The 18,508-nt window shown below is 41.6% G+C and overlaps 1 protein-coding gene and 1 long non-coding RNA gene across 2 annotated transcripts in view; one reads left to right on the top strand and one right to left on the bottom strand.

Annotated features, from left to right (window-relative positions):
- Nucleotides 1-18,508, top strand: part of LOC134871829 (uncharacterized) — a 144,598-nt gene that overhangs the window by 45,343 nt on the left and 80,747 nt on the right. The window lies entirely within an intron of this gene.
- doc2b (double C2-like domains, beta) overlaps nucleotides 1-18,508 on the bottom strand; it is a 111,993-nt gene that overhangs the window by 24,348 nt on the left and 69,137 nt on the right. The window contains exons 3-4 of the mRNA XM_063894755.1: nucleotides 15,163-15,186; nucleotides 4,985-5,059 (exon numbers count right to left, since the gene is read on the bottom strand). Coding sequence (XP_063750825.1) covers nucleotides 4,985-5,059; nucleotides 15,163-15,186 — 99 coding nt within the window. The remainder of the gene's footprint in view (nucleotides 1-4,984; nucleotides 5,060-15,162; nucleotides 15,187-18,508) is intronic.

Here is an 18,508-nt window from a genome sequence, read left to right on the forward strand (position 1 = left end):
AATTTGCATTATCCTCGGGGTGCCGTGAAAACACACGGCAATCTGCTCTCTGGTTGTTGAGAAATCTCCGGATCAAATCTGTCGTGCGGATATTATCACAGATGATATCTTGGGTGGGCGTACTTCTCCACTAACTCCAGTGATTAAACGATGGCGTACAGTCCAGACTAACAGCAGGCAGACTGTAGATCTGTTTTAAGAGTCTGTTTCCATGTGTTGTGTGACAATGATAACGCTTCTGTTTCATTGCTGTTGTCCTGCCGTGGGCTTTCTTACTTAGAGTAGCTAATTACACAACTCTATCTGTGCATTCCCACTAATTACTTTATTTTTAAATTGCAAGTAAACAAGTTGTGTCGCTTCAAAGCACCATTCATGTCTGCTGCAGTCATTGGAAATTACTCAGTTGGATAGAAAGGCATTGCAATTGTTATTAATCTTGTACGTACTGCACAATAACAGTCCCAACACATCGTCTGGCTGCGCTTTCAGAGTGGTAGGGCTAACAATAAACGGGTGGCATATGCCCGGCTGACATTATGACTTCATCCATCTGTCTGCACTGGCTTAACAGATGCAAGAGTATATTTCTCGTTTAAGATCAAGAAATAACCAGACTCAGAGAACGCAACGATGCTTCTGTTGCTTATCGTCGTTTGTAACACGGCTTAGTTGAATACTTGATTCTGATTGGTCAATTTGAACATTCCTGGGGTTGTTACTTTCACTAACAGACCGTTGCCAAGGTTAACAGACTGTTGCTAAGGAGGGTCAAGCAGAGGCTTCATGATGGATAAAGTGTCCCGAGTAAAGAGAAGAAGAGAAGGACGCTGGACATCAGATAAATCAACAGAATAAGACAGACAGGAAGTAAACACTAAAGGGAACAGCAGAAGAAGAAGAACAGGAAGTAAACACTAAAGGGAACAGCAGCAGAAGAAGAACAGGAAGTAAACACTAAAGGGAACAGCAGCAGAAGAAGACGAACAGGAAGTAAACACTAAAGGGAACAGCAGCAGAAGATGGACAGGAAGTAAACACTAAAGGGAACAGCAGCAGAAGAAGAGGAACAGGAAGTAAACACTAAAGGGAACAGCAGCAGAAGACCACACTGCACATTGTCCCTTTCATGATCGTGCAATGTCAGTTTTCTGCAGTATTTGTAGATCTATAAATCTGAGTATGAAATCAAAAGGTTTGCAATAATAACAGCCGCTCTGCAGAGCTTCTCATCCGTATCATGAAATCTTCTGCACGCCTCAGTGACAGAAATCATTTTTCCCTCCACAGCGTCATCAATTAATGTTCCTCACAACATTTCAGAAATGATCCTTGCTGGTGTTTCTTGTCTCTTAAAGACTTTCTGGGCTGTAACACCATTTCTATGATCTAGCTTTGGTCTTGTATTCATGAATCATTCTGTTCCAGCACTTTCAGATATTTTTGCAGTGTTCTTTTAGGGTTTGTTAAGTCTTTCCCCTTAATTGTGCATATCTTCTCTCAGTTGTTGGCGTAAAGTCTCTATTTTTGCTAGATTTTAAGCTTTTTGGCTGTTACCTTTGGTTCAAAGCTGTCATTGCTAAAAGGCTTAGATTATAGCTCTACATGGACAGTCTGTCTTTGTTATTAAAGCCAGCTTAAAACCTTGGTGTTCTTTTTAATGCGCAGTGGACACATGTTTGTTTTCTCTGTATATCAATATCTGGTTTAAGAGAATGACTCACAGTTAATTATACACCGTCAGAAATAATTGAAGCACGCAGCTACAAGGTTATTTATCTTTCGTTATCTGTCAGGTGTGACAACCCACACAGCGTTGCTCTAAAGTGAAAGCCGAAGCGAGAAAAACTAAACAATTGCAAAGTTCAGATCAAGAGAACAAATGAGAAAAGGTGTCAGAAGAAAAAGGAGACGTGAGTCAGGTAGACAAATAATCACAAGGCTTTTGCTTTCAATAAGCTGCTTTTGTGAAGCGTGCTCATTCACAGGATCTATATTAGATTTGAGGAGTTTAGTGAAAGGATTAAATCAACCTCAAGGCCTTCTGTCAGACTGCAATTAAAGAATTCAACAAGTGCGTCATGGTGTACCTTGACATTGAAGAAACACTTCTATCTGTCGTGTTCCTGCATTTTGTAATCAAAACATAGCTGTCGCTAAATAGAGCGGACTTGTTTCTGCGTATTGATTTAACTTCAGTCCCTTTATCCTCCTTAGCAACGGTCTGTTCTCCTTAGCAACGGTCTGTTCTCCTTATCAATGGTCTGTTCTCCTTAGCAACGGTCTGTTCTCCTTAGCAACGGTCTGTTCTCCTTATCAACGGTCTGTTCTTCTTAGTAACGGTCTGTTCTCCATAACAACGGTCTGTTCTCCATAACAACGGTCTGTTCTCCTTAGTAACGGTCTGTTCTCCTTATCAACGGTCTGTTCTCCATAACAACGGTCTGTTCTCCTTAGTAACGGTCTGTTCTCCATAACAACGGTCTGTTCTCCATAACAACGGTCTTTTCTCCTCAGCAACGGTCTGTTCTCCTTAGTAACGGTCTGTTCTCCTTATCAACGGTCTGTTCTCCATAACAACGGTCTGTTCTCCATAACAATGGTCTGTTCTTCTTAGTAACGGTCTGTTCTCCATAACAACGGTCTGTTCTCATAACAACGGTCTGTTGTTCTTAGTAACGGTCTGTTCTCCATAACAACGGTCTGTTGTTCTTAGTAACGGTCTGTTCTCCATAACAACGGTCTGTTATTCTTAGTAACGGTCTGTTCTCCATAACAACGGTCTGTTCTCCTTAGCAACGGTCTGTTCTTCTTAGTAACGGTCTGTTCTCCTTAACAACGGTCTGTTCTCCTTATCAACGGTCTGTTCTCCATAACAACGGTCTGTTCTCCTTAGCAACGGTCTGTTCTCCATAACAACGGTCTGTTCTCCTTAGTAACGGTCTGTTCTCCTTAGCAACGGTCTGTTCTTCTTAGTAACGGTCTGTTCTCCTTATCAACGGTCTGTTCTCCTTATCAACGGTCTGTTCTCCATAACAACGGTCTGTTCTCCTTAGCAACGGTCTGTTCTCCATAACAACGGTCTGTTCTCCTTAGCAACGGTCTGTTCTCCATAACAACGGTCTGTTCTCCTTAGCAACGGTCTGTTCTTCTTAGTAACGGTCTGTTCTCCTTAGTAACGGTCTGTTCTCCTTAGTAACGGTCTGTTCTCCTTAGTAACGGTCTGTTCTCCTTATCAACGGTCTGTTCTCCTTAGCAACGGTCTGTTCTCCATAACAACGGTCTGTTCTCCTTATCAACGGTCTGTTCTCCTTAGTAACGGTCTGTTCTCCTTATCAACGGTCTGTTCTCCATAACAACGGTCTGTTCTTCTTAGTAACGGTCTGTTCTCCATAACAACGGTCTGTTCTCCATAACAACGGTCTGTTCTCCATAACAACGGTCTGTTGTTCTTATCAACGGTCTGTTCTCCTTAGTAACGGTCTGTTCTCCTTATCAACGGTCTGTTCTCCATAACAACGGTCTGTTCTCCTTATCAACGGTCTGTTCTCCTTAGTAACGGTCTGTTCTCCTTATCAACGGTCTGTTCTCCATAACAACGGTCTGTTCTTCTTAGTAACGGTCTGTTCTCCTTATCAACGGTCTGTTCTCCTTAGCAACGGTCTGTTCTCCATAACAACGGTCTGTTCTCCTTATCAACGGTCTGTTCTCCTTAGTAACGGTCTGTTCTCCATAACAACGGTCTGTTCTTCTTAGTAACGGTCTGTTCTCCTTATCAACGGTCTGTTCTCCTTAGCAACGGTCTGTTCTCCATAACAACGGTCTGTTCTCCTTATCAACGGTCTGTTCTCCTTAGTAACGGTCTGTTCTCCTTATCAACGGTCTGTTCTCCATAACAACGGTCTGTTTTCCTTAGCAACGGTCTGTTCTCCTTTTTTTCAATGTAGTATTTTTATCAGTACTTTCACTTAAATAAAGTAGCTGAATATTGGTATTACAGATCAGCTAACAACAAGTCAGGATGAATAGCAATTGTGGCCTTAACATAGCCAAAAAAAGGGTCAGGAATTGGAGGAGATTGGAGACATTTCTTGCCTTCTTCTGATTTCTGTGAGTTCAGTACATACTGCAGGTATACTGAGAATATTGGATAAGAAACTTCATTGTCAGGTACGTGCATTCTGTGAGCATATCTGTGTAAAAGCAGTGTTTGATATATGGGGACCAGTGAGACCTTTTAATGGCTTTTACACAATAGATCATAAATGATGTCTCTTCCAGTGCGACATTGAGTAGGCCGAAGCTTGGCTGGTAATAAGAGGCCTTCATAGAGGAGCACACTGTTAGTGGAGACATCAGGTCAGTAAGTTAATGTTGTTTACATGGATGAAGCCTTGCCCTGACATATCCTCACTGCTGTGCTCCCCGAATAATGAAATGGATGATTAACCCTCACCTCATGTTTAAACACCCTGAGGAAATCCACAGGAAAGCTCAGTGAAAAATATACAATATGTCTGCCATGAAACTCTGTGCAGGGAACTGAAACTCTCTCTAACGATGTCAAACAATTTCATCCATTCAAAGCTGTCCCGTGTCCTTTCAGTGATAAACTGAAAAGACACTCAGCAACATTTCTGAACCGACTTTACAAACTCCAGAACTTCATGTCTGTCTCCTCCTGCTGATTTCTGTGCTCTGGCTCTCTTTGGCTTCTTCTCTTCCCTTCTCTTGCGATCTTCTCCTTGACTGTCCTTGACTCCATGAATACAAAGTTGTGGGCTCTCCACAAGGTTACAAATAAATATTCAAAAGACATTAAACTAAAGCTTTTTCTGGCAACAGCTGATGTAAAGAATTGACCAGACTTCTTTTTGTTGAATGATATGAATGCGTATGATCCCTTAATCAGAGCGTCCTCATGAGCAGCGGTCTGCTAGCGAGACCTAAGCCGTGTAATACAATAAATCAACATGATGCTCACCTTGCTGGCTCCGGGCAGTAGGTGCAACTTGACGTAAGGGTCGGAAAGCCCATTATGGTCCATTGGCTTGAGCCCCTGTGAAACCAAACACAGACAAAAGGGTTAGTTCCCTGGAAATTAGCCAAACATTATTTCTGCTACAAGTTAGCTCCTTTATTAGCATGTCCCTTTAGGAACAATACATCCTTGTAAGTTTGGGTCACTGAAGGTGATAGAAATGTATATTTATGGTGCATTTCGTAAATGTATTTAACTTAACATTTGTAAATAGTCTACATCCACCGTCTACATATGTTTCTCCCACGTTATCCTACGCTACCTGCATTAAGGGAGTGCAACATTTGTTCGTTGGTGATTCAAATCAAATGATGCAGGTGTAACTACAGCAAGAAAATCAGCTATGCTAGAATATTCTTCTTATGAAAATAGGGAAATAAATATTAATCATCAGTCGACTAATCGTTGACTTATCGTTCTACTCAGAACCACCTCTCCTGAAAAGACCCTTCACATCGCCCTAGTAAAGAAAACGGGATGGATTTGGGGGGAAATGACTGAAAAGAAAAGAGCTTTTACATTTCTTTTGAAGAGCAAATCAATGCAATTCAAATAGAGGGAGCAGGAGGTAAAGGTCAGCCTAACAGTGACCAAATAAAACAACAGAGTGAAGTGAAAGCACCTGAAGGCTTTCCACAGTGAAATGTGGAGGAAATAAAGAAGAAGAAATTGAAACCTCCATCAAAACGTCCGGCCATACAGAGCGCTTTTCTAAGTTGTGTTTTCTTTGACCTCATGTGGTGTTTATTTCTCCCCATGTTTTTGTCTGACCAGTTCTACAAAAGGATACTGGTGCTTCCATCGTTCTTCTTATTGGAAATTCATCAAATCTCCACTCTTCCTGTTGTCACACTGGTTTGTTTTTTCTCCATGTCTTTTATTAGTCATAGAACATACTGTTTACCACAACAACACTCACTGTACAGAACATATAGGGAGCGGGGGGAGTGAGAGTGAGAGTGTGGGAGAGACGTAAAGGAATGTTTATGGGAAATGTAAAGGGAAGGGGGAGTGAAGAAGCCTTACCTCAGAAATTGTAATATTGGATGTGTGTAATCATACATTTATTATTCAATACTTAAGAATGTATTTGTTATTTTTTAGAATTATTTTCAATTTAAAATATATTTTCTTTTATAAATATATATTTTTAAACATTTTAAAATGTAATTAATTATAAACCTATATACATTTTCCCCTACTCAGATTTTGTGCCCTTTTTTTGTTCTATTTCTATATTCCTGTTAAGTTGTGTGTGTGAGTTATATTAAGAGCAACCAAACATTGGAGTCAGAGTCCTTGCTTATGTTTATTCTGATGTATTCGTTCGCAGGATGAAGACTAATATTAAAAGAATACGATTTATTTTTTTCTTCTGCTTGATGATAATAATTCCACATCACTGGAAACTCGTTTTTATGAAGACCACTGCTACTATTAGGTTTGTTCTTAATGGAAGAAACGGGGAAAAACACAACAAATATGACATCTTTTCAGCCACGATTATCAGTCCTAATAGAGGTGTGTGTGTGTGTGTGTCTCTGTCTCTGTCTCTGTGTGTGTCTCTGTCTCTGTCTCTGTCTGTGTGCGTGTCTCTGTCTCTGTCTCTGTCTGTGTGCGTGTCTCTGTGTGTGTGTGTGTGTGTGCGTGTCTCTGTCTCTGTCTGTGTGTGTGTGTGTGTGTGTGTGTGTGTGTGTCTCTGTCTCTGTGTGTGTCTCTGTCTCTGTCTCTGTCTGTGTGCGTGTCTCTGTCTGTCTCTGTCTGTGTGCGTGTCTCTGTGTGTGTGTGTGTGTGTGCGTGTCTCTGTCTCTGTCTGTGTGTGTGTGTGTGTGTGTGTGTGTGTGTGTGTGTCTCTGTCTCTGTCTCTGTCTGTGTGTGTGTGTGTCTCTGTGTGTGTGTGTGTGTGTGTGTGTGTGTGTGTGTGTGTGTGTGTGTGTGTGTGTGTGTGTGTGTGTGTGTGTGTGTGTGTGTGTGTGTGTGTGTGTGTGTGTGTGTGTGTGTGTGTGTGTGTGTGTGTGTGTGCCGCGCGATGGTCCGCCTCTTACATTGTAATGGCACATACTGAAGTGACATGTTAAGACAGAAAACTGAAACTGCATTAATAAAGCAGACATACAATCAGTTTGCAGATGAAATAGGAAGTAGATAATTGTTGATTTTTCCAGCTTTTTTAAAATCTTTAAAGACTAATTGGTGTTTTTTGCCAAATATTCCTATTAGTAATTTTCCCTATAGCCTGAGAGGCTAAACCCGGGGCATTCAAAGCCCAGAGTCCCCTCTCTGATCGTTAAGCTTGATTGCTCAGTGAACGCTCATTAAGAGACACAGCTGAGTTTATCATTTTCATCAACTCTCTTCAATCGTCTCGATTTTGTCAGCTGGACAGTCGGAGATTTGAGTGAGTGGATAAAAGTGAAACTGTTGGGAAACAAACTGATTTTGAAAAGTGTAGAACAAAAACCAAACTGAACACATCCCATAATCCCTTGTGTACTAGTTTATGAGACACTTAATACCAGTAGATATCCACAGCCGATGCAATCACATTAAAATATTGATTGTAATATTTTCCTCTAGTTCAGTGTGCTCCTCTCGGCTGTTAATGCAGTGCATAACAAAGTCAGGTTTATTCCGTCAATAAAAGTCAAGCTAATACCCATTCATCCTAACCTTTGAGGAACTGCATGTCATACCCATAGTTTGAGACATTTTGGACAAGCAACATTGACAAATGACTTAATATATAACCTAACTGATCTGCTATAAAGCACAATGTGTGATTATATACTGAATCAGGACACTTTATGTATCCCCGGGGAAATGAGGTTATATAGATAAAAGATCAAAAATAATAATACGTTAAAATGAAATGTTAAATAAAAGATGAATTAAAAATAAAAATAATTTCTATAAATATAAGATTAATTATTAAAATAAATAGTAACATAGTAAAATATGCAAATTGTACTTAAATATACTACATTTAAATTACAATACATGCAGTTATGTGTATAGTAATGTAGTCTTAATAACATTTTAATGTATTGCACAGTTTAAAAGGCTTTGGCAGCGTATAGTAAAGTGCCTTTTTCCTTCTATGTTCATTAAATGTATATTTAAAATATTGCTCAAGGCTTTTTTTTTAGAAAGCAGTGATAAAATAACTGCTTCTAAGTAAAACAAATGAACCACATCTTTAAACTGTGTTTCTATTAACAAGTCATTGGATGATTAAGGGTATTGTAGTCGATTGATTGATGGTGTGTCACAGGACCGACAAAAACAAAGACTGTGTCTGCTTCTTAAACACAGAGTTGGAGGCTTTCTATCTGAATCCGCTGGGATTCCCACAGAGAAGCTTAGAAACACAGCCCTATTTTAAATTGCATGCATTGAGACACGTCTGCTGCCTTGCTGGGGATGGTATAATTCAACCACGGCAGAGCTGGGAGGCAGACGGAGGGATTCAGCGGTCTGAAAATAAGGCGATAAAACTTGTTCGACATTCACTTTACAACTCCAATCTCTGAGCCTGCAGAGACCCTCTCTCTTCAATCAGATTTTCTCCTCCCTTATTCCAGGAGAAGCCTGAACTAACCAGTAGAATCTGGAGCTATATGCCTCTCCTAAAACACTTTTTAACAGGGCTGTAGTGACGGAAACGATACAAGAAGTGTGAGAATTATCCTCAGGTGATAAGGGAAAGAGCTCGAATGCTTCCTTTATTAGCGATTTAGCTTAGGAAACACTGGAGCCTCTTTTACAAAATGAAGGGGGGATAGTGCTGACCTCACACAACACAAGCTCATTTACGGAAAGCAACTGATCGTGACCAAAGCAGATCATTTAGGTCACAGTGCTTTTCAATCATTTTACAAATATTACAACTTATGCCACGACTTTACTCGTTACTCTTAAAGAGGTCCTATTATGCATTTAGGGGTTTAACTTCCTGTAGTGTGTTATATACTGTAGGTTCCTGTCCGAAAGAACGAGATCGCGGATACAAGCGGCCGAAATGGGATTTCTCCGCAGTGTGGCTGGCATCTCCCTTAGGGATAAGGTCAGAAGTTCAGTCATCCGGGAGGGACTCGGAGTAGAACCGCTGCTCCTTCGCGTTGAAAGGAGCCAGTTGAGGTGGTTTGGGCACCTAGTGAGGATGCCACCTGGGCGCCTCCCTAGGGAGGTGTTCCAGGCACGTCCAGCTGGGAAGAGACCGAGGGGTAGACCTAGGTCCAGGTGGAGGGATTATATTCTTCGCTGGCCTGGGAGCGCCTTGGAATCCCCCAGTCAGAGCTGGTTGATGTGGCCAGGGAAAGGAAAGTTTGGGGCTCTCTGCTGGAGCTGTTACCTCCGCGACCCTGACGGATAAGTGGGAGAAAATGGATGGATGGATGGATGGAGGTTCCTGTGCATGTAAATGGTCTGCAGAGGCTGAAATCCTTAAGTTCCAGAACATAGTGACATCACTTTGTCACACTCGCGCTCCTATTGGCTAGCGCTCCAACACATTGATAGGCTAAGGGGCGGGACATCTCTTAGAGGTTGACCGATAACAACATAGCTAACCAATCGGAGCAGACTGGGCTTCAGACAGAGGGTGAAAAGAGGAGCTGCAGCACAGGCAGTAGGAGAAAAAATAAAGAGCTTTTTGAACTTTAAAACATGGAGAGGAAGAAAATAGAAATATGAATCTGAAAACGAAATGAATGGGGCCCCTTTAAAAGTTAACCTCCCCTGCAACAACCCCTTGCTCATTGATTTCCATTTCATTACATGCTCCTCCTCGATTTCCGACTGATGTTTAGACGTACTTTTTTCGACTGCTTTCAACGCAACGAAGCCATTGAGACGGCACCATGAGAGCTGATTGGAGAGGTTAATGTGCCGTCTTCATTTACCTCTATTGTTGCCTCCAGTAAACACCTGAGCTATCATTTAAGCGGAGGAACATTACGTGTGAACAGACATCTGCGTCACGCTGCTGATTGCGAGAGCACACTGTGAATACTCCGCTGATCATAATTACACAGGGGTTGGAGAAAAATGACCACTGCAAAGAGGCAGATGGGTAACATGCATCAGTGTATCCACACACCCCTCCCATCTCACACACACAGCTCCCTTGAATAACGGCTTTTAATTGCTGTGAAATTAAGTAGAGCCTGCTTTGTTTGGGAAGTGATGAGCTCCATTGATATCTTTTCAGGGGAAGTGGGGGGTGCATTTGACATGAGTGATGTCCGGTTTTTGAGCTGATCTGAAAACATTGAGTGTGCACTGAGATCACTTACTGCAGGGAGCACAGCTTTAACTTTATACACCAAAGGCCACTCCGCACCACACAAGTTTGAATTGAATCCAAATCATATAAAGCACTATGTTTAGTTCCTGCTGAAGTCACATTCAAATACTGCATTGTTAACTTTACATAAGGACTCTCTGTATATCACAGAAGCTTTTAATTGAATACCAATCATACTGTATATCTTTCCTTGGAATTATAACTTGCTCTGCAGCTTACAACTTTTGAACCTCAGAGCTCATCAAATCTAACTAGAGGTCCAAATAAAAAATCCCTTGGCTGGATCAAATCATTATGTGCAGATATTTGTCTCTGATTGTATGCATGCCTCACTAAAGCAGCACAACATGAAGGTGTTTTGCTAACCTTACTCAGGGCCGAATTAAACAAGAATATGATATAAAACAGAAAAGCAGGAAATCTGAAGACAGGCTGCGATTATCTTCTGCGTAACAAATGTACTATCAAAACATTTGCATCTATTCAACTAATTGCTGCAGGTTTAGTACAATTTAATCAGAAATGATAGAATTAATGTCCTGATTTAGGAAAGTGAGACCCACATTTTATGAATTGTCCTTATTTTTAAGATTTCTTACAAATGTTTTTATGGATTTTCAAGCGCTCATGCAAAAGAAAAAATACATGAATTCAAAAGAAGCATTGAGGTTCATGCACTGCACAGCTATCGTACATAAGCAGCTCATGTATTTCATACATAAAGGTCCATATTTGTATTCTTAAAAAATACTTTATGTATGTGTTGAATTTTTCCAGTTTATCCATCCATGTATTCATGTTTTTACACAGAGTATAAATAAGACAAGGCACAGAAACATGCCTCGAATCCCAAAGCCTGTTGGGTTTATGCTACTCTTTATTTATAGGGAATCCATAAAGTGAATTTATTACATGAAGCGTTAGAAGACAGAGTTTATGTTGATGTGTGTTTTCTGCTTTATGTGTCCCATGTGGCTGCTTATTCTTCACTATCAGGCCTTTTTGTCAGCGACGGCATGCGTCTTCATTACCATATCTGACTGCCGTGCAACAGGCGGGTGGGGGAGCATCAATCCCCAGCAGCAGATAACAGGATGGATGAGGCGGAGCATTGATCCCCTGCACAGGGAGCTGACTCACAGTGCTGCTACAGGAGGGGTTAATGCTGCCGGGGACACCTGGGATCAGTGGAGGTGTTCGAGGGTCAAGGCGACTCGAGGCGATGGGGCAGTGATGGAAGTAGGCAATATGGAGAAGAGACAGATGGGACCCATTCATCACCAATGAACGTCAACGCTGATGATCGAGAGGCTTAAGCAGGAGGAGAGGTGGATGTTGGGGGGGGAGGGGGGAGTGGTGTCACGGGGTCACGCTGGGACACGTTAGTCTCAAAGTCAGTCATGTCACCGATAACGTGTCATTGATTTTGTGAAAAAAGCAAAGCAGACTGATTTGTGATTTCTTTTGGGGCTTAAACTAAAGTCACGTTTAAGCAGCTAACGGGCTTCATGGCTCCGTTCCTGCATGTTTTGTATTTATCCGTACAGTTTATGTCACAGAGAAGCAGCAAAAACACAGGAGACACGTTAAGAGCATCGTTTTAATGCTGTTTCCTTTGAGAGCAAGTCTATTTTTTGCACCTGTTTGGTAATTTATGCCACCAGAGAAAGGTTTTTAGGGTCATGTTTGTTTACCTATATTGATTGCATGGGTTTTGTATTTACCTATTCTTTTAGATTTTTTTATTCAGCTCCACAACTTTGTGCAAAGACAGGTACCTTTATTGGTATAGCCGCTCAATCCTGTGTATTTACTAACTGCTAAAGAACAATTTGCCATTGGGATATATTAAAAAGAAATATTGCAAATGCAAGAAAGATGTAGGGTAGTTTTTAAAATGAGTATACATATTAGGGCTCTGTTTTAATGCTGTTTTCTTCAAGAGCAAGATTATTTTTTGCTTCCGTTTGGTTCTTCTTGCCACCAAACAATGATGTTAGCGCTGAGTTTTGGATGTTTGTTTACCCGCTTTTGTATTAACCTTTGCTTACTGAAGTGATATGCCTTCCATAAACCTTTTTGTAAAAATATGTTATGCACATACGCATTATTATTAGCCTCCTTTAGCTTAGCGGTGGTGGCGTGAAGTCATGTGACCGTGCTGTAGTTCCTTTATAGCCCAACATTAGCCGCCTTTAGCTTAGCGGTGGAGACGTGAAGTCATGTGACCGTGCTGTAGTTCCTTTATAGCCCAACATTAGCCTCCTTTAGCTTAGCGATGGTATCGTGAAGTCATGTGATCGTGCTGTAGTTCCTTTATAGTCCAACATTAGCCGCCTTTAGCTTAGCGGTGGTATTGTGTAGTCATGTGATCGTGCTGTAGTTCCTTTATAGCCCAACATTAGCCGCCTTTAGCTTAGCGGTGGAGACGTGAAGTCATGTGACCGTGCTGTAGTTCCTTTATAGCCCAACATTAGCCTCCTTTAGCTTAGCGATGGTATCGTGAAGTCATGTGATCGTGCTGTAGTTCCTTTATAGTCCAACATTAGCCGCCTTTAGCTTAGCGGTGGTATTGTGTAGTCATGTGATCGTGCTGTAGTTCCTTTATAGCCCAACATTAGCCGCCTTTAGCTTAGCGGTGGTGAGCTTTTTACTTCTGGTGATTGCATTTGCTCTCCAAAATTTCTAAAGTGCTGTTGATTATCCTTCTGAACAAAATGTGTAATTATTATAAACGTGTGTTTACCATAAAGCTAATTTTCTGCAATACTGAAAATCCAATGGAACAATGCCATTAGCTATTTGTCAAGGGAGCCCTTTTGTGAAGTACTGGCACAAAATTGCCGTAAAACCTGCACACACTGCCTCTTATTAAAAATGCAGATTCAGGGAAGTTTAAGTATAGCTTTATTTGGCAATAGAGCTCCTGCGGTCACGTGACTTTTGGTTGGGAGCCACCATTTTGGCAGTCAACATGACCACCGGTGCCAGTGTTTTCTTACCGAGCGAGTATACTTCTCATTTTAATTCAAGTGAAATTCGGCTTTATAGTACAAAATTAGAGAGATTAAATATAAGCGACCCATATAATTCACCCGGTGTGCTTTTCAAGAGCATAACCTCCTGCTCTGAAGACGATGTACCCGACTTGCGCTACGCAGACATCCACAGCTATCTTGTAAGCTTTCCATCAGTGTACTCAGGAGACTCCCTCAGAGCGTACAAAAGCTTGGAGGCTTACAAATGGTGTCAGTCCGGCTTCGTAAACAACATTCAACTGTGGAGTCTTACATCCAAAAACTTCGGCATCATCACTGCAAGGGTAAGTATTAAATTATTCCAGTTTGGTGTGACGTTATTGTTTATAACCATATCACGGCAGTTAACTATTTGAAATAAAATAATCTGAATAACACACCGATCACAAGTAGACCCAACATGTAATCAGACAGGAGTTTGATCTACCCACCTTTGACGGATGGCTTCTGCAGATATCTTTGCCTGCTCTACTTTGTGCAGTTTAGCCTTCTGCCTTCTGTTAAAAACCTCCAGTCTCGTTTTATGTCTCCTCTTCTCTGGAGATGGAAGGTAATCGAAAATTGAGGGGATAAAATCCGGACTCAACGGATTATCACTCTTTCTCCCTACAAAATAAGAAGGAATATTTCAACACGGGTTTGTTTACCACTAGCTTGCTACAAGCTAACTTGCTAACTGGCTAGGCTGCGCCAGAGCCACACTTGTTGAGTTAAAAAGGGACATCACAGTGTCCGTTAGCTATAATAACTGGGTGCTACTTCTTAAATTAAACTAATTAAATTTAATTAAACTGACCAGAAACTTTTTGTAGCATTGTACTGTATTCCTTCACCCACCTGATATGAAGTGATCACTGCATAAGCGAAAGCCAACGGCCGGGGGGTCCCATCTTTCAGTCTTTTTCTGAAGGCTCCTGGCTCTTTTAATCGCTCCAATCCACTTCTCCCTCCTCTCCGCGTCTTTAGGAATGCGATAATACGATACACCTTTCTTTTTCCCACGCCTATTTGTGCAACCTGGTGCACAGCAGTTATCCACCATCCTTGACAGTCTGCCAGTGCCTGTCAATTTACTGCCGCGATGACTGCCAAAATGGCTGCCCCTGTCGTATCTCGTCACGTGACCAGCATATATGACATCATCTGCAGGAGCTCTATAGTGCAATTATAAACCTCTCCAAATCATCTCTTACTATCATTTGTATCTTGTTTATTGATATAAAGCATCCACATGCAATTTCCAAGGTGACTGAGAGATTCCCATAACGGTCTGATAGATAACATCATGGTTTTCTGCTTCTAAGCAGAATTAAGGGCATTGATTCAGGTGTCAACAAAAATATAAATGAGCAAAACTAATTAAAAACCTTGCAGACACTGATTCATGTTGTGTAACAGCATCTATGTGTGCATGCAGTTTACCTGTAATGAATTGGTAAATTCGTTGACCCTTGAGTGCAGTTCAGTGAATCAATACATTGCTTTGCACGCTCCTGTCACTTTTTGTTATTATAGCATTTGTTTTTGATGCCTCGACTTGTCCTTGTGAGTAATTATTTGCAGTATACAGTACTGGGCAGCAAGATAAGAGCGGGACAATTGGGTAAAAACTGTTGAATCACAGGCCATTTCTTCACAGGAAACATTAGGGAGCTCAGAGGAGGTTAGTGGAGGGTTGCTGGTGGTTTCTATCAGGGTTCACTGGATCTGGGTGGGATAAGAGTGAAGTATTGATTTGCTGGGACTGGTTGGGATTTAGGCTTATCTCTGCGGCTTACCTTCTTGTATCTGGGGACGGGAAGCTGATTTTTTTTCCCCAGCACACAAAAGCAGCAACACACAGATGATGAGGGCATGCAAGAGAGTAAAAGGTGGAGGAGAAAAAGAAAGATAAAATAAAAGTTAAAGCAATCATGCAAAAGAAAGAAGCACAAGCAGAAATACAATATAATGGTATGTATGTGTTATGACTTGAAGGCAGACGAGGAGCATCCCTTCAGCAGGTTCTGCCCACAGACTTTTACACAGATAAAATTGACATTGTAACACACACAACGTGCTAACACCTCCTCACGGTGAGCAGTTCACCCCAACACGTGCACGGCAACAATAAATAACACATGTGAAATGAAACAAATAGATGGCATCCCCTGTTAGAGGAATAGTTGGGGAAATACGGGGGTTTGCTTTCTTTCTGAGAGTGCGATGAGAACATTGACATGGTTAGCAAGGCTTAGCTTAGCATGAGGACAGGAAGCAGTTGAGCACAGCTAGCTGGGGTCTGCCACAAGAGAAAAAATGCAAATCTAGAAACATCTCTCAAGATCACGAATAAACATCTTCTCACAACTGTACAAACACACACACACACACACACACACACACACACACACACACACACACACACACACACACACACACACACACACACACACACACACACACACACACACACACACACACACTTTACAGAGACCCAGGCTAGCTGTTGACCCCTGCTTCCTGTCGTTATGCTAAGCTAGGCTAACTACAGCTATGAGGCTGATATCCATCTTCTCATGTTTCCCTAAACCCTGAACTGTTCGTTGCTGCCGATGAAGCATGAACTAAACGACACATTATTTCAACAAAAGGCAGGAAAATGAAATGCTTGAGTCTGTGTCGACACTAACAGAAATATGAAGACAAAGAAAGATATTAATCACACTTGAGTTTTACTCCAGCCTTGACAGAGCAGCGTCTCACTCCTGAATAGCCTTGTGTGTGTGGGGGGGGGGGGGTGTCTGACACTTCGTCAATACCTAAAGCCAGAGTAGAACAATACAAATAAAGTATTATTCAGATGTTCCTCCTCTCACTGTAATGCAGGCGTTACAAATGAAGACTAGTTGTTCTATGGAACCCTTTTAGCACCATCCAAACAAGGCTAATGAATACAAAAGAGCAATCACATCTCTAAGAAACTGTGTGTGTGTGTGTGTGTGTGTGTGTGTGTGTGTGTGTGTGTGTGTGTGTGTGTGTGTGTGTGTGTGTGTGTGTGTGGGTGTGGGTGTGGGTGTGGGTGTGGGTGTGGGTGTGTGTGTGTGTGTGTGTGTGTGTGTGTGTGTGTGTGTGTGTGTGTGTGTGTGTGTGTGTGTGTGTGTGTGTGTGTGTGTGTGTGTGTGTGTGTGTGTGTGTGTGTGTGTGTGTGTGTGTTGTACTGTGTGCTCCTACACGAGTGTGTGGGCGTAGCGTCCAATGAAAGGGCAGTCTGCTGAAGAATGAAACAGTGGAGTGTAAAGGTAAGGTGTTGTGTGGGCGGCTCTGAATAAACAGGCCTTAGATCTCCAATTGAATAGCGAGACAGCGTCTGATTCACTGATAAGGGCAGGGAACTTGATTTTCTTCCAGGAAGGGAGATTTCCGTCCTCAGAAGAAGAGCTTTCACGCTGCTATTCACTTTATTATGTGTGGGCTGGTGGGGAGAGATACGACTACTCTTGTAGAGAGAAAGACAATCAGCATTTTATCAAGACTTGTGGAAACAATACATTTGACAGAACATCATTTTCTCTAAGTATAAACAAATCTATTACGATTGCTTCCTCACTGTCACTGCAATTCCTCCCCAGATATCCAGCAAACCACAAACAACCCTGGCACAAAAAAGATTGTATGCTACTGATTTGAAATACATTTCTGAAAGATTATGTTTTGTTTTAGTAGGCGTGGCGATATATCACTTGTTGGGGCCACCACTTCAGTCCAGACTGAAAAATCTCAGCAAGTGTTTTGATGGATTGAGGTTCTGTACAGACGTTCTTCGTCCCCAGCGGATGAGTCCTAAGGAGTCAGGATGTGTTCAGAGACAAACAAGTATGATTGTGTTTAAAATCTATAGTGTTTCTAGTAGTTTTGAACATCATTCAAAAGCCAGCTGAGGGAAAATGGAAAAGTGTTTTAAAGAGGTTTGAAACAAATGGCCTGAAACGCCTCCATTTTACTCCTTTGTTTACTTCTGGAACATAGTGACATCACTGTGTAACACTCACGCTTCTATTGGCTAGCGCTCCAACAAATTGTACGTTAGGGTTGGGGTTAGGGTTAGGCCAAGGGGCGGGACATCTCCAAGTGCTTCACCAATCACAACAGAGCTGGCCGGTTGACCAATCAGAGCAGACTGGGCTCTAGTTTCAGACAGAGGGTGAAAAGAGGAGCTGCAGCACAGGCAGTGTGAGAAAAATAAAGAGCTTTTTGAACATTAAAGCATGGAGACATGTCCCAGGAGAGACACTACATACTGATATACACCTGAACATCAGCAGGAGAGGACTCTTTAAAGTAGAGACTCTACATACTGATATACACCTGAACATCAGCAGGAGAGGACTCTTTAAAGTAGAGACGCTACATACTGATATACACCTGAACATCAGCAGGAGAGGACTCTTTAAAGTAGAGACACTACATACTGATATACACCTGAACATCAGCAGGAGAGGACTCTTTAAAGTAGAGACACTACATACTGATATACACCTGAACATCAGCAGGAGAGGACTCTTTAAAGTAGAGACACTACATACTGATATACACCTGAACATCAGCAGGAGAGGACTCTTTAAAGTAGAGACTCTACATACTGATATACACCTGAACATCAGCAGGAGAGGACTCTTTAAAGCAGAGACACTACATACTGATATACACCTGAACATCAGCAGGAGAGGACTCTTTAAAGTAGAGACACTACATACTGATATACACCTGAACATCAGCAGGAGAGGACTCTTTAAAGTAGAGACACTACATACTGATATACACCTGAACATCAGCAGGAGAGGACTCTTTAAAGTAGAGACTCTACATGTTGATATACACCTGATAATAGGCATAATTGGGCCCCTTTAACTCTGTCTTGCTCGAGTTAGAGTAAGGTGACATTTCTTTGCTTCAGTTTCTGCATAAAATACAGTTAATGAAATTGTTTATTGAATGAAAAAAAGTCAGCTTTTAATTAACCTATGGGTACTGACCAAGATAATCAGGTATTATTGGTATCGCTTCAATAAAAGGTCATTGTGCATATCTGGTTTGAATTGCTGAACACGGTCCTGGTGCATTGCAAATCAGATTGCGTCACCA

The sequence above is a fragment of the Eleginops maclovinus genome, chromosome 11, assembly GCF_036324505.1.
Source record: "Eleginops maclovinus isolate JMC-PN-2008 ecotype Puerto Natales chromosome 11, JC_Emac_rtc_rv5, whole genome shotgun sequence".
Lineage (NCBI taxonomy): Eukaryota > Metazoa > Chordata > Actinopteri > Perciformes > Eleginopidae > Eleginops > Eleginops maclovinus.